This window comes from Aquarana catesbeiana, linkage group LG04, assembly GCF_042186555.1.
Source record: "Aquarana catesbeiana isolate 2022-GZ linkage group LG04, ASM4218655v1, whole genome shotgun sequence".
In the NCBI taxonomy this organism is placed as follows: Eukaryota; Metazoa; Chordata; class Amphibia; order Anura; family Ranidae; genus Aquarana; species Aquarana catesbeiana.
Window position 1 is genome coordinate 385,406,086 of NC_133327.1, and position 20,225 is coordinate 385,426,310.

Below are 20,225 nucleotides of genomic sequence, written 5' to 3' on the forward strand. Positions count from 1 at the left end.
TGCTGCCACCACCATGCTTCACTGTTGGGACTGTATCGGACAGGTGATATGCAGTGCCTGGTTTTCTCCACACATACCGCTTAGAATTAAGGCCAAAAAGTTCTATCTTGGTCTCATCAGACCAAAGAATTTTATTTCTCACCATCTTGGAGTCCTTCAGGTGTTTTTTAGCAAACTCCATGCGGGCTTTCATGTGTCTTGCACTGACAGGCTTCCATTCGGGCCACTCTGCAATAAAGCCCTGACTGGTGGATGGCTGCAGTGATGGTTGACTTTCTACAACTTTCTCCCATCTCCCGACTGCATCTCTGGAGCTCAGCCACAGTGATCTTTGGGTTCTTTACCTCTCTCACCAAGGCTCTTCTCCCCCGATAGCTCAGTTTGGCTGGACGGACAGCTCTAGGAAGCGTTCTGGTCGTCCCAAACGTCTTCCATTTAAGGATTATGGAGGCCACTGTGCTCTTAGGAACCTTAAGTGCAGCAGAATTTTTTTTTGTAACCTTGGCCAGATCTGTGCCTTGCCACAATTCTGTCTCTGAGCTCTTCAGGCAGTTCCTTTGACCTTGTGATTCTCATTTGCGCTGACATGCACTGTGAGCTGTAAGGTCTTATATAGACAGGTGTGTGGCTTTCCTAATCAAGTCCAATCAGTATAATCAAACACAGCTGGACTCAAATGAAGGTGTAGAACCATCTCAAGGATGATCAGAAGAAATGGACAGCACCTGAGTTAAATATATGAGTGTCACAGCAAAGGGTCTGAATACTTAGGACCATGTGATATTTCAGTTTTTCTTTTTTAATAAATCTGCATAAATGTCCACAATTCTGTGTTTTTCTGTCAATATGGGGTGCTGTGTGTACATTAATGAGGAAACAAAAATGAACTTAAATGATTTTAGCAAATGGCTGCAATATAACAAAGAGTGAAAAATTTAAGGGGTCTGAATACTTTCCGTCCCCACTGTAGGTTAGGTTGGTAACACCAACTATTAACTATAGAAAGTGAATTGCAAAATATCAGTGAGTCAAATAAAAACCATTTTAGCTAAAAAACAAAAAAATCACAAAAATACCACATATGACATGTGCCTTGTGAATTAAACAATTGAATACAAAAAATCATACATAAAGAAAGTCTGTGAAAAGTTCTAAAAGTCCACAGTGTGTAGTGAAAAAAATGAATGAAAATCCTATTCACCACATTGGCAAAAATTGAAATGGATAAAAATAAAAAACACCAGTGCAATGAAGTTCCCACCAAGGCAGATGTAGGCTTACCAGAAGGTTTGAACTGAAGAGAACATACATTCTATGAGTCAAACAGGCTTAAATCATAAACCGGCAACCAGGATGGAATCTTGGGGATCCTCTGCGGTTGGAACCCAGGGAGTCCCGAAACTTTACAGACAGTGGATCTCCATACGGGGGTGGTTGCACATCAGGTATGTATGTTGGTTAATTCGATGAGGAGCATGAAAACAAAAGGGCCACATAGCATAATTCCTTATAAATCCCAGTACTGTCCTGTCTGGCGCTTTAATCATTTCAATAATTTAAGCGCTACACTTATGCACTTTTGTTATTTCAACCAAAATTATCTGTTTGTTGTGTTAGCTGCTACCACCAGTTTGGGCGGCACAGGGTACCTTTTTATATCACAAATAGCATATAGGTTACAGGTTCTCTTTACAAGACATTTGGGGTCCTGGATGTCTCCTCTGTACTCCACTGCAGCTGACGGAACAGCACGCGCTGGGGGAGCTTCACATCGTGGAGGTGGTTGTGGAAGTGATAGGCTGCTTTACAGTCGCTTGCATCATTTCCACATGAAAGCCGACAGTCAACTTTGCTGACGTACACATACTCCCAGCCATTATAGCGGAGTGTGTAAAAAAAAAACCCACGTCTGCAGATCAGTTAAATCTGAATCCCTAGCAAGGATTCACCTCCCCCTCGTGCTGGCGCCCTAAGGCAGCTGCCTGAGCCAGCCCTGCATGTAGCTTTATGTCCTATTGTTGCTTTCTCCATGGTGCACGCGCGCCCGCCGTGAGCTCCGTGAATCCGACTGCGGGTCCCGCGGATTCGATGTCCATGGGGATACCCGCGATCTTTTCACGGAGAGGAATAACGGGGCTGATGTAAACAAGCATTTCCCCATTCTGCCTAGTGACAGGACGCTGATCACAGCTCCCTGTAAATCGAGAACAGTGATCAGTGTTGCGTCACACATAGCCCCTCCCCCCCACAGTTAGAACACATCCCTAGGACACACTTAACCCCTGCAGTGCCCCCTCCTGGTTAACCCCTTAACTGTCTGTCACATTTACACAGTAATAAGTGCATTTTTAATCGCACTGATCGCTGTATAAATGTGAATGGTCCCAAAATAGCACCAAAAGTGTCTGATCTGTCTGCCATAATGTCGCAGTCACAATACTTATCGTTGATCGCTGCCATTACTAGTAAAAAAAAAAAAAATTAATAAAAATGCCATAAAACTATCCCCCATTTTGTAGACGCTATAACTTTTGCGCAAACCAAACGCTTATTGCGATTTTTTTTCCCCAAAAATAATATGTAGAATACGTATCAGCCTAAACTGAGGTAAAAAAATTGTTTTTTTTTTATATATTTTTAGGGGATATTTATTAAAGCAAAAAGTAAAAAATACTGCTTTTTTTTAAAAATTGTTGCTCTTTTTAGGTTTATAGCGCAAAAAATGAAAACCGCAGAGGTGATCAAAAACCACCAAAAGAAAGTTCTATTTGTGGGGAAAAAAGGACATCAATTTTGTTTGGGTACAACGTTGCACGACCACGCAATTGTCAGTTAAAGCGACGCAGTGTCGAATCGCAAAAAACGCTCTGATCAGGAAGGGGGTAAATTCTCCCGGGGCTGAAGCGGTTAACCTACACCATGTCAGGCTCAGGCAGCCTGCCTACCACTCACTAAAGAAACAAAGAAAAGAAGGGGTTTTAACTGAGCAATGAAATGAAAACACAATTCCCGCAAAAAGTAAAACCTTTACATCCTATGTGAAAAGAAATATAGGGACTGCTGTTGACATTCTGAACAAGCTGGTCTGGATGTTTTAATACTTTTAGAGACACTGAGCTGAAAGGTATAAAGGAAGTAAAACCTAATGATCTTCACACTTTTTGTAGTCAGTACTGAAGCCAGAGGATCACCACAACTACCACTAGTGATACTAGCATTTTTAGGAGATGTCAGTAATAGCAGCCCACATATTTATATCATTATAGATTTCCTTAAAAAATTTATAGAAGTTTCAGCATGGAAAACAATTGTTCATCCAAAAAAGGCAAAATTCAAACCTACACAATTGCCCATCTTCCATTATAATATTTTGTGCACCATGCACAGGTATTCTCTTGATTGGTAGTATCATTGACAGTATTTGTCTGTGTATGATGGCCTTCACTTGTTAAAGTAAACACCAAAGCACTTGATAATTTATGCAAACCTCCAAAAGTAAATTTGTCTAATTCTTACGTATAAAAATATACTCACATTTTATGTATACAGTATATACTATGACCCAGCACCTACATTTCTGGTAATAGGAGAGAACAATGGGCTATTGGTCAATATTTCCACAACTAATAGCCATATACAGTATGTACTGTATATAGCAATCTTGTGCAAAACTGCAGTTATGACAGTAATGTTTAATGTCCACATGGGAGTAACACGTTTGGTATGAATCATATAGTGCAATTCACATCTCTAGTAAAGTGCAACTGGCAGACATAATACTATAAAATAGTGCTGTAATATAAAATATATCTAAAGCCACAATGTTTTAAGTTTTGCAAGAAGTACAGTTTAAGTGCCTGACAGTTTTTTTTTTGCATGTGTGTACCACTGGGAAGACTTCTGCTCTGCAGACATATCAAGAAGTGAGGAAATCCTTCCACAGTGAGGGAAATTTTCTCATAGGCCCCTTTTACATAAACTTCATCTCGTCTAATCAGCAGAGGATCCATGAACAGATGCCTTACTAAATTGGAGCAGACTGAATGGGTGTCACTATTGTAACATCCATGTCCATTCCATGTCCATTCAGTTTTCTGCTGCATTTAAAAACTGGACTTTTACTGGACTCATGTTAGATCTATGGGTGGCAGTTTACATCAGACTACCTCAGAGCTGTCATGTTTTGGTCCAAAAATATGGAAAAGGATGCAGACCTTTCAATTTTCTCCCTGGATCTGGACAGACTTGGCGATATTCAGGTGTAAATGGATACAAGTCTGTTCATATCTGGCAGCATATAAATTAACGTAAAGCTTCCGATCAGGTCCATCTGAACCTGATTGGACAACCCGTTTGAAAGGGCCCTAAAATGAATTTCACTGCCTCTATCCCTGTCCCGTGACAACTGAGAATCTTGGATCTCTCCTCACTTTTAGTGGTCATCAGGACAATATATGCTACAATGAGTGTTATTTCCTTGCATTGTGTGAATTCCTTGAATGCAAGTGTAAAAAGAATACTAATAGAATAAGATTACCTGAGATTGGTTATTCTAACCTAAACTGTATAAAATGTAATTATAAAAAAAACTTAGGTGTATAGTTATAAAATGTAAAAATGTATAAGACAGTGTATTACATAGACATATTTTAACATTAGGAAATATGTGTAAAGAAAAACATAAAATACACCATATGTGACCATAAGACTGTGAAGTCTGCACTGCCACCTGCTGACTGCATGATGCACAGAAAATATAATTATCTTATCCAATAAACCTCTTGATCAGGTCGTTTCAAGTGTTTTTAACCATACAAAGCAAGCAGAAACAAATTAATCAAAAAATATGTTTAGTATTAGAACAGTGTTATTTTTTTCCATTTATTTCAATATTCCAGTCTAAATCTAATGTTTCATCATCAAAGTCTGTACTACTAAAAAGTGATTTTGCTCCAACAGCTTTGTTAGTGAGAGACTCCAGTTGAAAACATGTCCTCTTTCCTCCTGCACCCAGGTCCCTGGAGGATAAAGGGTTTTCCCTTTTGGAAATAACACCTGGCGTGTCAGCAATTTTGTCTTCAGATGAGGTGAAGGAAAACGTTGCCAGCTTGGCAAGTGTACTAAAAGATACCTTTCTACTGCAGGAAGCCTCAGCCTGCTTATTTTCCTCATTTACTAACACAGAAGGGTGTACAGCATGGCTTACAACAGGTGCTTTCTCCAATGTCACCTCTGTTGTGGTAGGACAAAAAGACTTCCTTTGCCTTACAGAACTGGCTTGATCCGAGCTGACTGATACCTCACAAGAAGACTTTCCTTGCCTTACAGAACTGGCTTGATCCGAGCTGACTGATACTTCCAGCAGCCTTCTGAGTTTTTCTGTCGGGGCGGGTTTCTGCTTTGGTTCGGTGACTTCTCTGTCATTATTACCAGAAGCAGCAGTAGTCTCATTTTCTCTCCCTGGGTTGTGCATGAGTTTTGACTTTTGTTTAAATGAAAATGTAGCTAGTTGGGCTAACTTGGCCTGCAGTTCAGGATCCTGAACATCTGATGTCCCTTTTTTTGGATCCACATGAGTGAGTGGTCGCTTTTTGCTTCGGATAGGGGTGCTGTGCACAGGACCTGCAGATGAATTGTCAGCTTCTTCTGAAGGATCTCCTAATCCACAGAGCTTTGTTATATTGGGTTCATCAGTTGTGTTTTTCATACACTTTTTATTTAGTTTGTGCCATTTTTTAGAAACACGTTCAGTAATAATTTCATCTGGTAAATTATTTCCTTTTGTTTCACATAAGCCTTTTTTTGTTAATTGCTTTGTATTGATAGTATTTTTATTGAAATCACTATTGGCAGCTTCAAGTCCTGATGGAACTGTTTGCGGTTCCGTGGTTGTGTACTCTGCTGTTTTAGAAATTGGAGAAATATTGATGCCTTGCCTTCCTGTCTGGATAGTGTCAAACCATTCCAGGCCAGAACCACTGCTTGTTTTATTCAGATAGTTTGAAGAATTTTGTTTCGGTCTGTTAAGCTCTTCAGAAGATCCAAGCTGTGCTCTTCGATCTACCAACAAATCAGAACTATCTCTGCAAATATTCTTTGTTGTACAGTTGTTAGGTGCTGGAGAAGAACAACATTTTTCAGTCTCTTGTGTCTTTGTTGGGTTTGAATCACAGCTGACATTTCCTTTGTTGCTGTGTCCCATTTCTAAAATGTGTGGCTTCACATTATCACCATAGGATGTTTTGATAGAACCCTCAGTGGTGGCAGTGGTATTATTGTCTCCTTGCTGTAGCTGATTGGTGTCTAGATATTGCTGTCTGTATTGAAAATACAATTTATAGAATTGAGGTAAAAATGCATAATTTTCTAATAATTATCGAATACAAAAGAAGGGAAATCATAGATTTTTGTTAACCTGACACATTAAACTATTTATATTTCACAATATGGACACACTAAGACTCAAGCTGATCCCAGACAATTATGCATAGTGTTTTACCAAAGGCAACAGATGCTATTTTTTTCTATTTTAGCTTGTGTTAAAAAATGGTATTTGGGATGCAACTGTTTGCAAGAGGAAAGGGGCACATTTTCCTTTACACATTCAAGAAGAAAAAAAAATTAAATTAAAAATTATACTAATTTGATGCTTCTAAATCAAACTATGTGTAAACATGCAGCATTATTTTAGACTGCTAAAAAACCAAAATACTTTGATGTAAACATAATGGTTTGGAGTCAAACTGTTGTTATATATATGTATATATACAGTACTGTGCAAAAGTTTTAGACAGGTGTGAAGAAATGCGAAAAAAAACAAAAAACTGTGTGGGGTCCCCCCCAATCCAACCTCCCCCATGCCAAATTTTATATATATATATATATATATATATATATATATATATATATATATATATATATATATATATATAAAAAATGGTGTGGCCTCCCATCCCAAATCCATACAAGTCCCTTATCCAAGAATGAAGCCCCGCAGTTCAGGAAAGGGGGAGTGGGGTGCTTTGTTGATGGGGACAATGGCTTCTTCCCCACAACCCTGGCCTGTGGTTGTGGTCAGATCCTGTCCCCCCCACCCCAATATAAATGAGTATGTGGTACATAGGAGACAGTTTTGACCAGTCCTTTATTAAAAAAACAAAAATAAAATATAATTGTCCCCCAGTGTAGATCCAACGTCAATCACGCTGAATGCTGGCTTTTGCACAGTGCTGTATATTTACTATCTATCTACAAACAAAAACGTTTAATACATTGCAACTGATTGTGGTTATCACAGTAGTTATCCTTCTGACTTCTTCAGCCTGAGCCAATAGGATATAAAACAAGCTTTTATCATCAAAGTTGAAAACAAATTGCTGATGTAAGAAGGAATCTAGACCTCTACCTGCTTGTTCAAAGGAGTAAATTAACCAAATAAGACATGTATGAACTGGTATTCCAGGGTTTATACAACCTTAATCCCCCTACCTACGCTACTCCCACGTGTCATTGTTGGATGTCTTCTAGCTCCTGCAACCAGACAGGAAAAAAAATGACATGTACTGTGCAGGGCTCAAAGCGCACTATAGGACAGGTGGATTTATGAATCGTCTCCTGATTAAGCCCTGTGATACCATACAGTAGGTGTTGCAATGAGTGTTTTAGGAAAAAAATTGTGTACAAATGTATTATGCCTAAATAAAACAGCTTAAAAACAGAGAAGATTAGGCTTTTATATTGGTTTCAATTTATAAAATGTTTAAACAAAAATATATCCGTACTTAGAAAAAACTATAAAATTACATGTTACTTTCAAAATACATTCATGACATTCTGTATTTAGTTAGAAAACCATTAATGCAAAGCCAATTTGTCTCCTTTTACAGAATATAGTGGAAGTGGAAAACAAACCATATAGCTTTCCCTTTCAATTCCATACAAAAATTATATTCCTTTTTACCTTTCCAGCCTCTGCAACTCTTCCCTCCTTATATTTTGGAGTCCCAGTCTCTCCAAGAGAAGCTCACACTGCATTTGGTACTGCTCCCGTGGATTATCTGGAAATGATGTATGCAGAGCATTCACCCCTCCTAGTAAGGCACCTCCCTACATTGAAAAAAGAGTGTTACATTAGTTTCCAATATTCACAGACAGCATAGTGGTTCACCATGACACACATAATGATATATACTATTTCTTACTGGAGAGCTCCTTGACTTTTAGCTTGGTTAAAATGTACTTCCTTCAAATTATACACTTTTTGGAATAAAATAATTTTCTGAAAATCCACAGATTCCACTGAAGATGCAGTACATCCACCATGTAAACAATGCTTATTGTTTACATGGTGTCAGATATTTTCTATAGACTCGTATGGGTCCAAAAACAGTGAGATTCTGACAGTGCTTAGGAATGCCTATAGCATTGTCATAACAGAAAAAAAGCAAACCTTCCAAAAACTATTGATAAATAGGGATGGGCCGAACAGACCCCTGTTCGGTTCGCACCAGAACTTTCGAACACTGCGAAAGTTTGGACCCGATTAACAAACCTTATTAAAGTCAATGGGACCCAAACGTCAAAAATCAAAAGTGCCGATTTTGAAGGCTTATATGCAAGTAATTGGGCATACAATGGTTATAGGTGTCCGGGCTCCTACCCTGGGGGACATCTATCAATAAAAAGTGACAGATCTGTACCATGTCTGGAATCTGCTGCAGCAATAATTCCATTTATGAAGCCCCCCCCAAAAAAATGAATTTTCCCTGCAAGCTGCCTTTATTTTGCTTAGCAACAGCTGGGGAGCCAATGTGTATGATGAGGCCACAATTTAGTGCACTGGCAACAATAGTAGAGATTTTTTGGATACATTCTGGTGTCACTTTGGATAGAAGTGACGGGTGCGTAAAATTTGGTCTTTGGGTGTCAGCGGCGCCTTCCCACCATAACCCTATAGAGGTAATCTTGATGAAAGCAAGAATTAGCCTTGCTGTAAAAAAATTGCAATGTTATGTACCTGTCAAACAGGTGCAGAAAAATTACTCTTTGGGTGTCAGGGGCGCCTTCCCAACGTAACCCTATTGAGGTGCTCTTGATGAAGGCAAAAAAATTGCAATGATATGCACCTGTCAAACAGGTGCTGGAAATTGGTCCTTGGGTGTTAATTATGTACATGAAACCAAAAACATTCTTCCAGATGAAATGCTTAAACACCCTCAAAGCTAGGCAGCCTCGAAGTCCTGCAGAAATTCCACATCCCAAAAAGACTTAAATCGGTGACATTGGCATCAGGGGCTTCATAGCTGGTAATCCAGGACTGATTCATTTTAATAAAAGTCAAACGGTCCCTGGAGTCTGTGGACAGACGCGTTCTATGATCAGTATTGAAACCTCCCGTAGCACCAAATGCCCGTTCTGAAAGCATGCTGGATGCAGGGCAGCCCAACAACTCAATAGCATACTGTGCAAGTTCTGGCCAGTGGTCTATTCTCATGACCCAGTAAGTCAGTGGATCGTCAGCTGGAAAGCTCTTCATCTCTGTTTTGGCCCTGAGGTAATCGTCCAACATGTGATGCAGATGCTGCCGATGGAATGTGGAAGCTGACAGCCCTGGGCGGCAAGAACTAAAAAAATTCTGAAATGCCCCACTTAGGCGGACGCCTTCTCCAACGCTCCTCTCTTGACCAAGAGAAGACTCAAACCTACGTTTTCCACGACACTATAACCTACTGGAGTCAGGAAAAACGTTCAATAAAATCCTCTAGGTGTCCTCAAGAGATTTTATCTTCTGCACTCTCTGTGGGGAAGGGATGAGTTCTGAGACCTTCCCCTTATAACGGTGGTCAAGGAAGGTTTGCCAACCAGTAATCATCCTTCTCCTTTATGCCACATATTCTTGGGTCCTTTCGCAGGCTTTGAAGCATGAGGTTGCCCATGCGCCTCAAATTTGCCGAGGCTTGAGAAGCAGACTCCTCTGGGTCACTCAGGATGACAGCATCTGGAACTTCCTCCTCCCACCCACGTACTACTCCCAAGGGTCCTGGAGTTGGAAATCCATCGCTTATAGATTGACACATGTCTTCCTCTTCTTCGAAGCCTATGAAAGTGCCAGAATCCTCCACCTCATCCTCCTCCCCTCTCTCCTCCTGTGTGTTCTGTGACATAGGAATGATGGTGTCTGGATAAAGTGGGCCTTGAGAGGAAAGGAAGTCCTCCTCTTCCTCCTGCTGCTCTGCATCCAGTGCCCTGTCCATAATGCCATGCAGAGTCTGCTCCAGCAGGAACACAACAGGGATTGTGGCACTGATGCATGCACTGTCACAGCTCACCATCCTTGTGGCCTCCTCAAATGGTGACAATACAGTGCATGCATCCTTAATGATTAGCCATTGGCAGGGGGGAAAAAAAGCAGAGGCGGCCTGAGCCTGTCATCGTGCCAGGCATGGCACATGTGTCAACTTTCCCTGTCTAAGGGCGGACAGGAGGTTTGAGCCATTATTGCACACCACCATTCCTGGCTTCAGCTGGTGTGGTTTGAACCACCTCTGGGCCTGTCCCTGCAGAGCTGCAAGAATCTCTGCTCCGCTGTGGTTCCTGTTCCCTAAACATACCAGCTGAAGCACTGCATGGCATCTTTTAGCCTGACTCATGGAATAGCCCTTTTAACGCTTAGGGGGTACCTGATGTTCATAGGACAATTCTGCAGGAGGGCATGGAGGTGACAGAGAAGGAGGAGGGGGTAGAGCTCACAGATCTGGCATCATCACCACCAGCTGTATGGAGACGTGGGGGCACAAAAAGCTGCAACACCAAGCCCTGTCCAGCATCCTTTCGAGTTGCGAGCAGCGTTAACCAGTGTGCTGTGAACAAAATATATTGTCCCTGCCCATGCTTGCTGGACCACGTGTCAGCAGTAAGGTGGATTTTACAGCTGACTGCCTTGCCCAAAGGCAGAAGTTGGAGAGCCAACAGCTTTGACAAGCTTGCATTTAGACGCTGGGCATGTGGGTGGCAGGGACTGTATTTTTTTTCCCGCTGCAGCAGATGGGGGAGAGAAATTTGCCGGCTACACTTTACAGCTAGTGGTGGTGTGCTGCTGTCAGATGTGCTGCTAGGACCTGGGACACCCTGTGCTATACCATCCTGTTAGTGGAGGGTGCTGAGAAGTAATGACTTGGTATAGCAGGGGCACACTGAAGTGGATAAGGAGGAGGAGGAGGGACAGATTTGTTCCCCTTTTCTGTGGCTTTTAGGTGCCCTTGCCAACGGGCTGATTGGTTGGACGTTAAGTGCCTTGTTAAGCATGTGGAGCCCAAATGGTTGGTGTTTTTGCCACGTTTGATATGCCTGAGACACAGTTTGCAGATGGCAACAGTGCGATCTGCTGCAGATGTGCTGAAAAAGGCCCAGACAGCTGAGCTTTGGGGAGTGGGCCAGGAGATAACAGCTGCAGAATGTGAAGAATGTGATGAAATAGGGTGGATGATCTCTACTCTTTGTTGATGTCAGCCTCCTTGGAGTTGTGTCTCTTCACTGTCAGTTTCCTCTTCAGCTCTATCAGACACCCAAGTCGCATCAGTGACATCATCATCATCATTACCACTGGAGACAACCTGGCAATACGCTGAGGCTTGGAGAACATGAATGCCAATTTGTCTACCAGTGTTTCTCCCACTCTCTAGGCTCATGTTCCTGTCATCCTCAACCTCAAAACCAACATCTGAATCCAGTAATGGCTGGGCATCATCAAGGCGCAAGTGGGTGACGCTGTGGCTAAATAACTCAGCTGACTCCTCAATGGCTGATGTTGGGGCTATGGCAGCAATAGATGTGGTTTATTCACTCTGGCAACTGCAGGGGACTCCACACTTGTCTCTGCTTTCGTGACAGAGAATGAAGCGGATGAGGAAGATTTACTAAGCCAGTCCACCACCTCCTCTGCATGCTGTGGCTGGATAACATGGGCAAACTCACTAAACAGAGGAAATGATGCCCTGTATGAGGACTGACCACCATGTCCACCTTTGTCTGTGGACACATTTGTTGCTGGTCCCCTTACAGTGCCAAGGGAACGTCTGCCTCTCCTTGTTGTCCTCCCAGACATTATTGGGAGGGAGGGGCACGGTGCTTATAAGAAAATGTAAAGAAGAAGTTGAAATCTGTACGTTGATACACTTTAATCAATGTAAAGAGGTGTTTGGTGCACTTTAAATTTGAGTACTCACACTACACAGACACACTCCACGGATACACTATAATATACTGCAATATAATGCGCCAAACATACAGTGACGCACAGAACTATATGGCGTTAAACTGTCAGTAACGCACACAGAACTATATGGCGTTAAACTGGCAGTAACACACACAAAACTATATGGCGTCAAACTGGCAGTAACGCACACAGAAGTAAATAGCGTTAAACTGGCAGTAACGCACACAGAAGTAAATAGCGTTAAACTGGCAGTAACGCACACAAAACTATATGGTGTTAAACTGGCAGTAACGCACACAGTAGTAAATGGCGTTAAACTGGCAGTAATGCAATCAAATAGATGGTGTTCAACCGTCACTACACTGATGCTATCTGAACTGTCCCTACTCTAGCTATACACTAATGTAAAGATTACAGACACGGTCTCACTAAACTACACTGAAACTATATAAGCTGTCCCTACTCTACACTAATGTATGTATGTATGAATGACACGGTCTCACTACACTACAGTGAAACAATCTGAGCTGTCCCTACTCTAGCTGCACACTATGCAAAGCTGAATGATGGTCCTCCTCACTACACTCAAACTATCCCTAGACTGACACTAAACTAATATTCTACACTGACAATTGAAGCAAAATATCACAGCATAGCACACTAATAGCACTGAACAGAGCCCTGTTCTATCTCTCTCTACTCCAAAATCACACTGAAAATGTCTGCCATTGAAAGAATACTTTTATACTGTGGGGCGGAAATGAGCCATGATTGGATAAAGTCATGATGACAGTGTCCAATCATGACTCTGACAGTGCTCTGTGCCCTGATTGGCTGAAGCTTTCACTGCTTCAGCTAATCAGGGCTTGCAATGCACTGTTCAGCACCGCAATGCATTGTGGTCAGTTCGGGGGGCTGAACAAACAGTCGAACGACCGATTTGTTCGGATGTTCGCGGAACGACGACAATTCGGCTCAAACTTATGCTCAGGCCAAACCGTTCGCCCATCCCTATTGATAAACGGGAACCTCTCATTAGCGAAACAAGGAGGCTGCCACTGCTGACCTTATTTTATGAAAATGCCTGGTGTCATACTAACTCTTGTGTCACTAACCTCGAACATGTATGCAGATTAGGAAAAGAAATAAAGCAAGGATATCTTGTGTTTATGTCAAAACCTCTTAAAAACTTAACCACTTCAATACAGGGCACTTCCCCCCTTCCTGCCCAGGCCAATTTTCAGTTTTCAGCGCTGTCGCATTTTAAATGGCAACTGCACGGTCATGAGATGCTGTACCCAAACAAAAGTTATAATTTTTTCCCCACAAATAGAGCTTTTTTTTGGTGGTATTTGATCACTACTGGGTTTTTTTTTTTGCTCTACAAATAAAAAAAGACCAAAAATTTTGAAAGAAAATTTGTTTTTACTTCATTTTTATTACAAAACTTTGTAAATAAGTAAGTTTTCTCCTTCACTGATGACGCTGCACTGACAGGCACTGATGAGGCAGTATTGATCGGCACTGATGATGAACTTATATGCTGAACTGATGGGCAATGACTACCAGCACTGATATGCAGCACTGATGGGCACTAATAGGTGGCACTGATGGGCACTCATAGGTGGCACTAATGGGCACTCATAGGTGGCACAGATAGATGGCACTGATAAGCAGCACTGATCAGGGGGCACTGGCAGGTATAATTGATGGGCACAGAGTGCCATCCTAATGGGCACTGATTGGCACCCCTGGTGGGCTCACCTAGTGGTCTGAAGTGGGCATCCTCGATGGGTCTGCAGCCAATCATCTTCTACTCTACTCTTGCCTGTCATGAGTAGAGAAAAAGCCGATAAATGGCTCTTCCTGTTTACACTATGATCAGCTGTGATTGTAGGCTCTCTACATAGATCAGAGATGTGGTGTGTCAGTCTGACACACTGCACCACTGATGGCCGTGCTGCACGCCCCCGCGGGAGCACGCTAGTGGCTTATCCTGCTAGACATCATATGACGCCCAGTCGAGATAATGAAACCACTTTCCGGCCATCATTTTGCTATATGGTGGGAGGGAAGTGGTAAAAGTGATTGAAAATGATTACCTTGTAAAACAACCCATTTAATTAAATGCAAAACATTTGTGTATAGATATAAAAAAAAGGGAAAAAAGTTTTTTTTTTATAAGTGATCACACTCCCTCTGTTCTCAACTGCATAAGAGATGGGGGGAGGAGAAGCAGCAGCACACTGAGCTTCCCAGTGAATGGCTCTGCAGCAGCCACAACCACGGTGTGTTCTCCTGCTTAGTGTGGTCAGTTTTTAATAGGAAAGCAAGGGGGCTAGCAGGAACACCAGGGATTTCACAAAAAAGGAAGCAATACAAAGAGAACAGGATACTTTCGCATGCAAGTACATTGTACAGCAGGCACATATCGGCAATATGAAGTGTTGGGGTAATAAGTGCTTTAAGACCACTTAAAACAAGTCAGCTGGGGCAGTTTTACAGATTAAATTTACTTGTGGGTAAGAAATACATTACATTATTATTATACAGGATATATATAGCGCTAACAGTTTGCGCATCGCTTTACAATATAAAAGGAGACAATACAGTTACAATAAAAACAGAGTTGAGAGGGCCCTGCTCATAAGAACTTGCAATCTCATTGGGTGGGGCAAGTGGCTCAAAGGTTTATAACTGGGGGGGGGGGGTGAGCTGATGACAGTGATAAAAGTTCAGTTAGTTGGAAGCATGATAGGCTTCCCTGAGAAGAAGTGTTTTCAGGGATCGCCTAAAGGCAGCCAGAGTAGCAGGTAGCCGGACAGCCTGAGGTAGAGAGTTCCAGAGGATGGGAGAGGCTCTAGAGAAGTCCTGGAGACCAGTATGGGAGGAGGAGACAGGAGAGTTTGAGAGCAGGAGGTCTTTGAAAGAGCGGAGAGGATGGCTTGGGTGATATTTGGAGACAAGATTAGTGATGTAGCTAGGGAAGGTTGTGAATGGCTTTGTATGTTGTTGTTCGTATGCTGAATTCAATTCGCTGGGTAATCGGAAGCCAGTGGAGGGATTGGCAGAGAGGGGTGACAGACATGGACTCCCTTTTCTTGTGTTACTGTGCCATGTTATCCAGACAGCACACCTTTATGCCACTGAGATGTGCCACTGAGATGTTCTTTTGGCATTTTCAGTATCCTTTGTTTATACATTTATAAAGGGAAATGTTTTTATTTCACTGATTTCATTAACTAAGTGATGGGTGATGTGATGTGTTGGGTTTGCGCCAGACATAGCATTTTCTTTGATGGCCAAAAAGTTCAATTTTAGTCTCATCAGACCAGAGCACCTTCCTCCATACATTTTGGGAGTCTCCCACATGTCCATTTGCAAACTCAAAACATGCCATTTTGTTTTTTGCAGAAAGTAATGGCTTTCTTCTGGCCACTCTCTCATAAAGCCCAACTCTATGGAGCGTGCGGCTTATTGTCTCCCTATGTATAGATACGCCAGTCTCTGCTGTGGAACTCTGCAGCTCCTCCAGGGTTACCTTAGGTCTCTGTGCTCCCTCTCTGATTAATGCCCACCTTGCCCGGTCCATGAGTTTTGATGTGTGGCCGTCTCTTGGCAGGTTTGCTGTTGTGCCATGTTCTTTCCATTTGGTTATGATAGATTTGATGGTGCTCCTAGGGATCATCAAAGATTTGGATTTTTTTTTATAACCTAACCCTGACTTGTACTTCTCAACAACATTGTCCCTTACTTGTTTGGAGTGTTCCTTGGTCTTCATGGCAGTGTTTGGTTAGTGGTGCCTCTTGCTTAGGTGTTGCAGCCTCTGGGGCCTTTCAAAAAGGTCTGTATATGTAATGACAGATCATGTGACACTTAGATTGCACACAGGTGGACATCATTTCACTAATTATGTGACTTCTGAAGGTAATTGGTTGCACCAGAGCTTTTTATGGGCTTTATAACAAAGGGGGTGAATACATACGCACATACCAATTATCAGTATGATAAAATCAAATGACAGAAAGAAACGGGTCACATAAACAAATGTACATATCGACCAACCCAGCAATACACTGTACAGATGATCATATGGAAGATAACAGTTTCAAAATTTGTTAACAGCAGGCAGAGTGGGGGGTATTAACGGGCAACAATGAAGGGGACCCTAGCATAGAAACATACAACCACGTCAAGCTGTACTGTAGAATAAGGTTCGTACAGTGTCGGGATGCAGAGCGTCCGGCTAGCCAGTTGGAGTAGGGTGCTACCTGCAGTGAGATAGAAGTGGACGCGGATATACACTGCTTTCGGGGAGTATTGCCTAAAACGAGACTAAAGATCCAAAAAAGCAAGGAAAAAGGAGGGGGTGTATCAGGGCGGGGGGGTCCCTAGTGTGGGAAGAGAACGAATTCGAAAAAAAGCGAGGGTGAAAAAGGGGGATGGGCAGATAGTTAGTACCTCTTACCCAGGTGAGTAGAACTAAGTCCGAGAGGTCAGTTCGATTGCGAGGCCTCCTGGAGATATCAGTGTCAGAGTCAGTATATACTAAGTGGTGCCAGGGTCTCCGGGTCTCCTCCCGGTTGTGTAGGGTGGGGGTGAGATCTTCCATATCTTTCAGTCTGTTTACTTTAGAGAACTATAGGGCTTTGGATGGCGGGGTCACCGATCTCCAACAGAGGGGGGTGCATGCCTTAGCCGCATTCAGTAACTGAATTGTAAGGGAGGTCTTGTATTTCTTGATCGGTCGTGGTGAGAGGTGGAGCAAACAAGCCACGGGATTTCCCTCTAGATTGAAATTTGTCAGATATTTGATAGTGCCGGTCACCTCCCGCCAGAATGATCTGAGCCTGGGACACTCCCAGAAAACATGTTACATAGTAGACGAGGTTGAAAAAAGACACAAGTCTATCCATCAAGTCCAACCTATGTGTGCAATTATATGTCAGTATTACATTGTATATCACTGTATGTTGTGGTCGTTCAGGTGCTTGTCTAATAGTTTTTTGAAACTATCGATGCTCCCGCTGAGACCACTGCCTGTGGAAGGGAATTCCATATGCTTGCCACTCTAATGCCCCGTACACACAGTCGGATTTTCCGACGGAAAATGTGTGATAGGACCTTGTCGGAAATTCCGACCGTGTGTAGGCTCCATCACACATTTTCCATCGGATTTTCCGACACACAAAGTTTGAGAGCAGGATATAAAATTTTCCGACAACAAAATCCGTTGTCGGAAATTCCGATCGTGTGTACACAAATCCGACGGACAAAGTGCCACGCATGCTCAGAATAAATAAAGAGATGAAAGCTATTGGCCACTGCCCCGTTTATAGTCCCAACGTACGTGTTTTACGTCACCGCGTTTAGAACGATCGGATTTTCCGACAACTTTGTGTGACCGTGTGTATGCAAGACAAGTTTGAGCCAACATCCGTTGGAAAAAATCCTAGGATTTTGTTGTCGGAATGTCCAAACAAAGTCCGACCGTGTGTACAGGGCATTACAGTAAAGAACCCTCTACATAGTTTAAGGTTAAACCTCTTTTCTTCTAATTTTAATGAGTGGACACGTGTCTTGTTAAACTCCCTTCCACGAAAAAGTTTTATCCCTATTGTGGGGACTGGTGCCCTAACTGGACAGCATACTCTAGGTGCGGCCGGACCAGTCTTGTAGAGCGGGAAAATTATCATTTTATCTCTGGAGTTGATCCCCTTTTTAATGCATGCCAATATTCTGTTTGCTTTGTTAGCAGCAGTTTGGCATTGCATGCCCTTGCTGAGCCCATCATCTACTAGGACCCCCGGGTCCTTTTCCATCCTAGATTCCCCCAGAGGTTCTCCCCCCACTGTATAGATTGCATTCATATTTTTGCCACCCAAATGCATCATTTGCCATGTAGTTGCCCACCCTATTAATTTGTTCAGATCTTTTTGCAAAGTTTGCACATCCTGCGGAGAAGTTATTGCCCTGCTTAGCTTAGTATTGTCCACAAATACAGAGATTGAACTGTTTACCCCATCCTCCAGGTCGTTTATGAACAAAATAAATAGGATTGGTCACAGCACAGAACCCTGGGGGACCCCACTTCCCACCCCTGACCATTCCGAGGTACTCCCCATTTATCACCACCCTCTGAACTCACCCTTGTAGCCAGTTTTCAATCCATGTACTCACCTTATGGTCCATGCCAACAGACCTTACAAACATTTATGGGGAACTGTGTCAAATGCTTTTGCAAAATCCAGATATACCACATCTACGGGCCTTCCTTTAACTAGATGGCAACTCACCTCCTCATAGAAGGTTAATAGATTGGTTTGGCAGGAATGATTCTTCATGAATCCATGCTGATTACTGCTGATACCGTTCTCACTACTAAAATCTTGTATATAGTGCCTTGTCATTCCCCTATTGATGTTAGGATAACTGGTTTGTAATTCCCAGGGATGTATTTTGGGCCCACGTCGTTCCCTCTGCGTTGCCACATCGCCAACACAGATTAGGAACTTAATGGAAAAAACGATGCAGGGTGGTGGGCACTCTGTACCATCGAGTCAGAATTTTGTAACATGTCTCTTGGACTCTGGTACCTATAGAGGACTTCTGGGCAAAATGAAGGATCTTCTTCCTCTGGGGGTCAGTGAAATAAGTATTCCCACCTGGAAAGGAATAGAGGGACAAAACCTTCTGCCGGTCGAATCAGTAAGGTGTAAATGGTCAAAAGACTATGGCGGACCAGCACCCCCGTGACAAATGTTTTCCAATTCCGTGAGCTGATGAGATATGCCCGGGATCCGTGAACACCTGCGAAGAAAAGTAAACAGCTGGAGACCACTCCAAAAATCCAACGGGGGATCTGCGGCAGACACCCCGGCAGAGGAAGAGTTGGCCGTCTGAACCCAAGAAGTCACAAAGATGAAGCCGGCCACTCGCCGCCGGGCGCCGGAAGTGAGGGTTCTGAAGGCCGGGTTCAAATTCCAGGTTGCCCAGAATTAGTACAATGGGGAGGGCGATGACGACACTGAGGAATGTCGAAAGGCGTCTCTAGCCACCAACAGTGTGCTGCCTAAGGTGGGGTGATCCTTAAGCGCTCTGGGCAGAGATAAGGTAATCCATGGCCAACTCTTAGCTGTGCCATTGGAGTCTTCTATTTCCATGGCCACCCAGTGTTTCACCTCCGTGTGGCAGTGCCAATCTACCAGTCTTGTGAGATGTGTCACCCAGTAGTAGGCTTTCAGATCAGGGAGGCCCACTCCACCCCTATGTTTCGGAAGGGCGAGAAGTTGAAGTTTGATACGGGGCCTGCGATGAGACCAGACAAAGTCTCGGAACATAGAACTAACTCGCTTAAAGAATGCTGGAGGGAGGTGGATAGGGAGAGCCTGCATCAAGTATAACACTCTAGGCAAAATGGTCATCTTGAGAGCATTGCAGCGGCCAAACCCTGTTAATGTGAGTGAATGCCAATGGAGGAGATCTACTCTAAGACGAATAATTAGTGGGGCAAAGTTCCCAGAGTACAGGTTTGAGGGGTCAGGGGTGAGGTCAACACCCAAATAGTGTATAGAGTTAGTTGCCTAGTGGAGGGGAAACATCTAACTCAATGACTTGACCATATCCTTGTCCACCATAATGTTGAGAACGGAAGATTTTGATAGATTAATTTGGAAAAAAAAAAGAGAGAGAGAGACATATTCTTGCAGGGACTGGAGCAAGCTCGGGAGGGAAGTAAGGGAATCTGTTAGGAAGAAAATCAGATCATCCGCAAATGCGGCCACCTTGTGCATCCCTGCCATTTTTCGATACCCTACAATGGCAGAGTCCGCCCTGTACACAAAAAAGGCTCTAGGGATAGTATAAATATCAGAGGGGACAAGGGCAGCCTTGTCTTGTGCCATTGTGAATATTGAAGAAATCAGATCTCGTATCATTGACCTTAACACAGCTGTGGGGTGAGAATAGAGAGATAGTATCTCAGCATGGAGGATCGGAGGCCAATGTGTTC

The 20,225-nt window shown here is 43.0% G+C and overlaps 1 protein-coding gene across 1 annotated transcript in view; it reads right to left on the reverse strand.

Moving 5' to 3' along the window:
- Nucleotides 1-4,833: 4,833 nt before the first annotated feature.
- Nucleotides 4,834-20,225, reverse strand: part of MCM9 (minichromosome maintenance 9 homologous recombination repair factor) — a 160,757-nt gene continuing 145,365 nt past the window's right edge. The window contains exons 12-13 of the mRNA XM_073627161.1: nt 7,961-8,106; nt 4,834-6,317 (exon numbers count right to left, since the gene is read on the reverse strand). Coding sequence (XP_073483262.1) covers nt 4,868-6,317; nt 7,961-8,106 — 1,596 coding nt within the window. The 3' untranslated portion in view covers nt 4,834-4,867. The remainder of the gene's footprint in view (nt 6,318-7,960; nt 8,107-20,225) is intronic.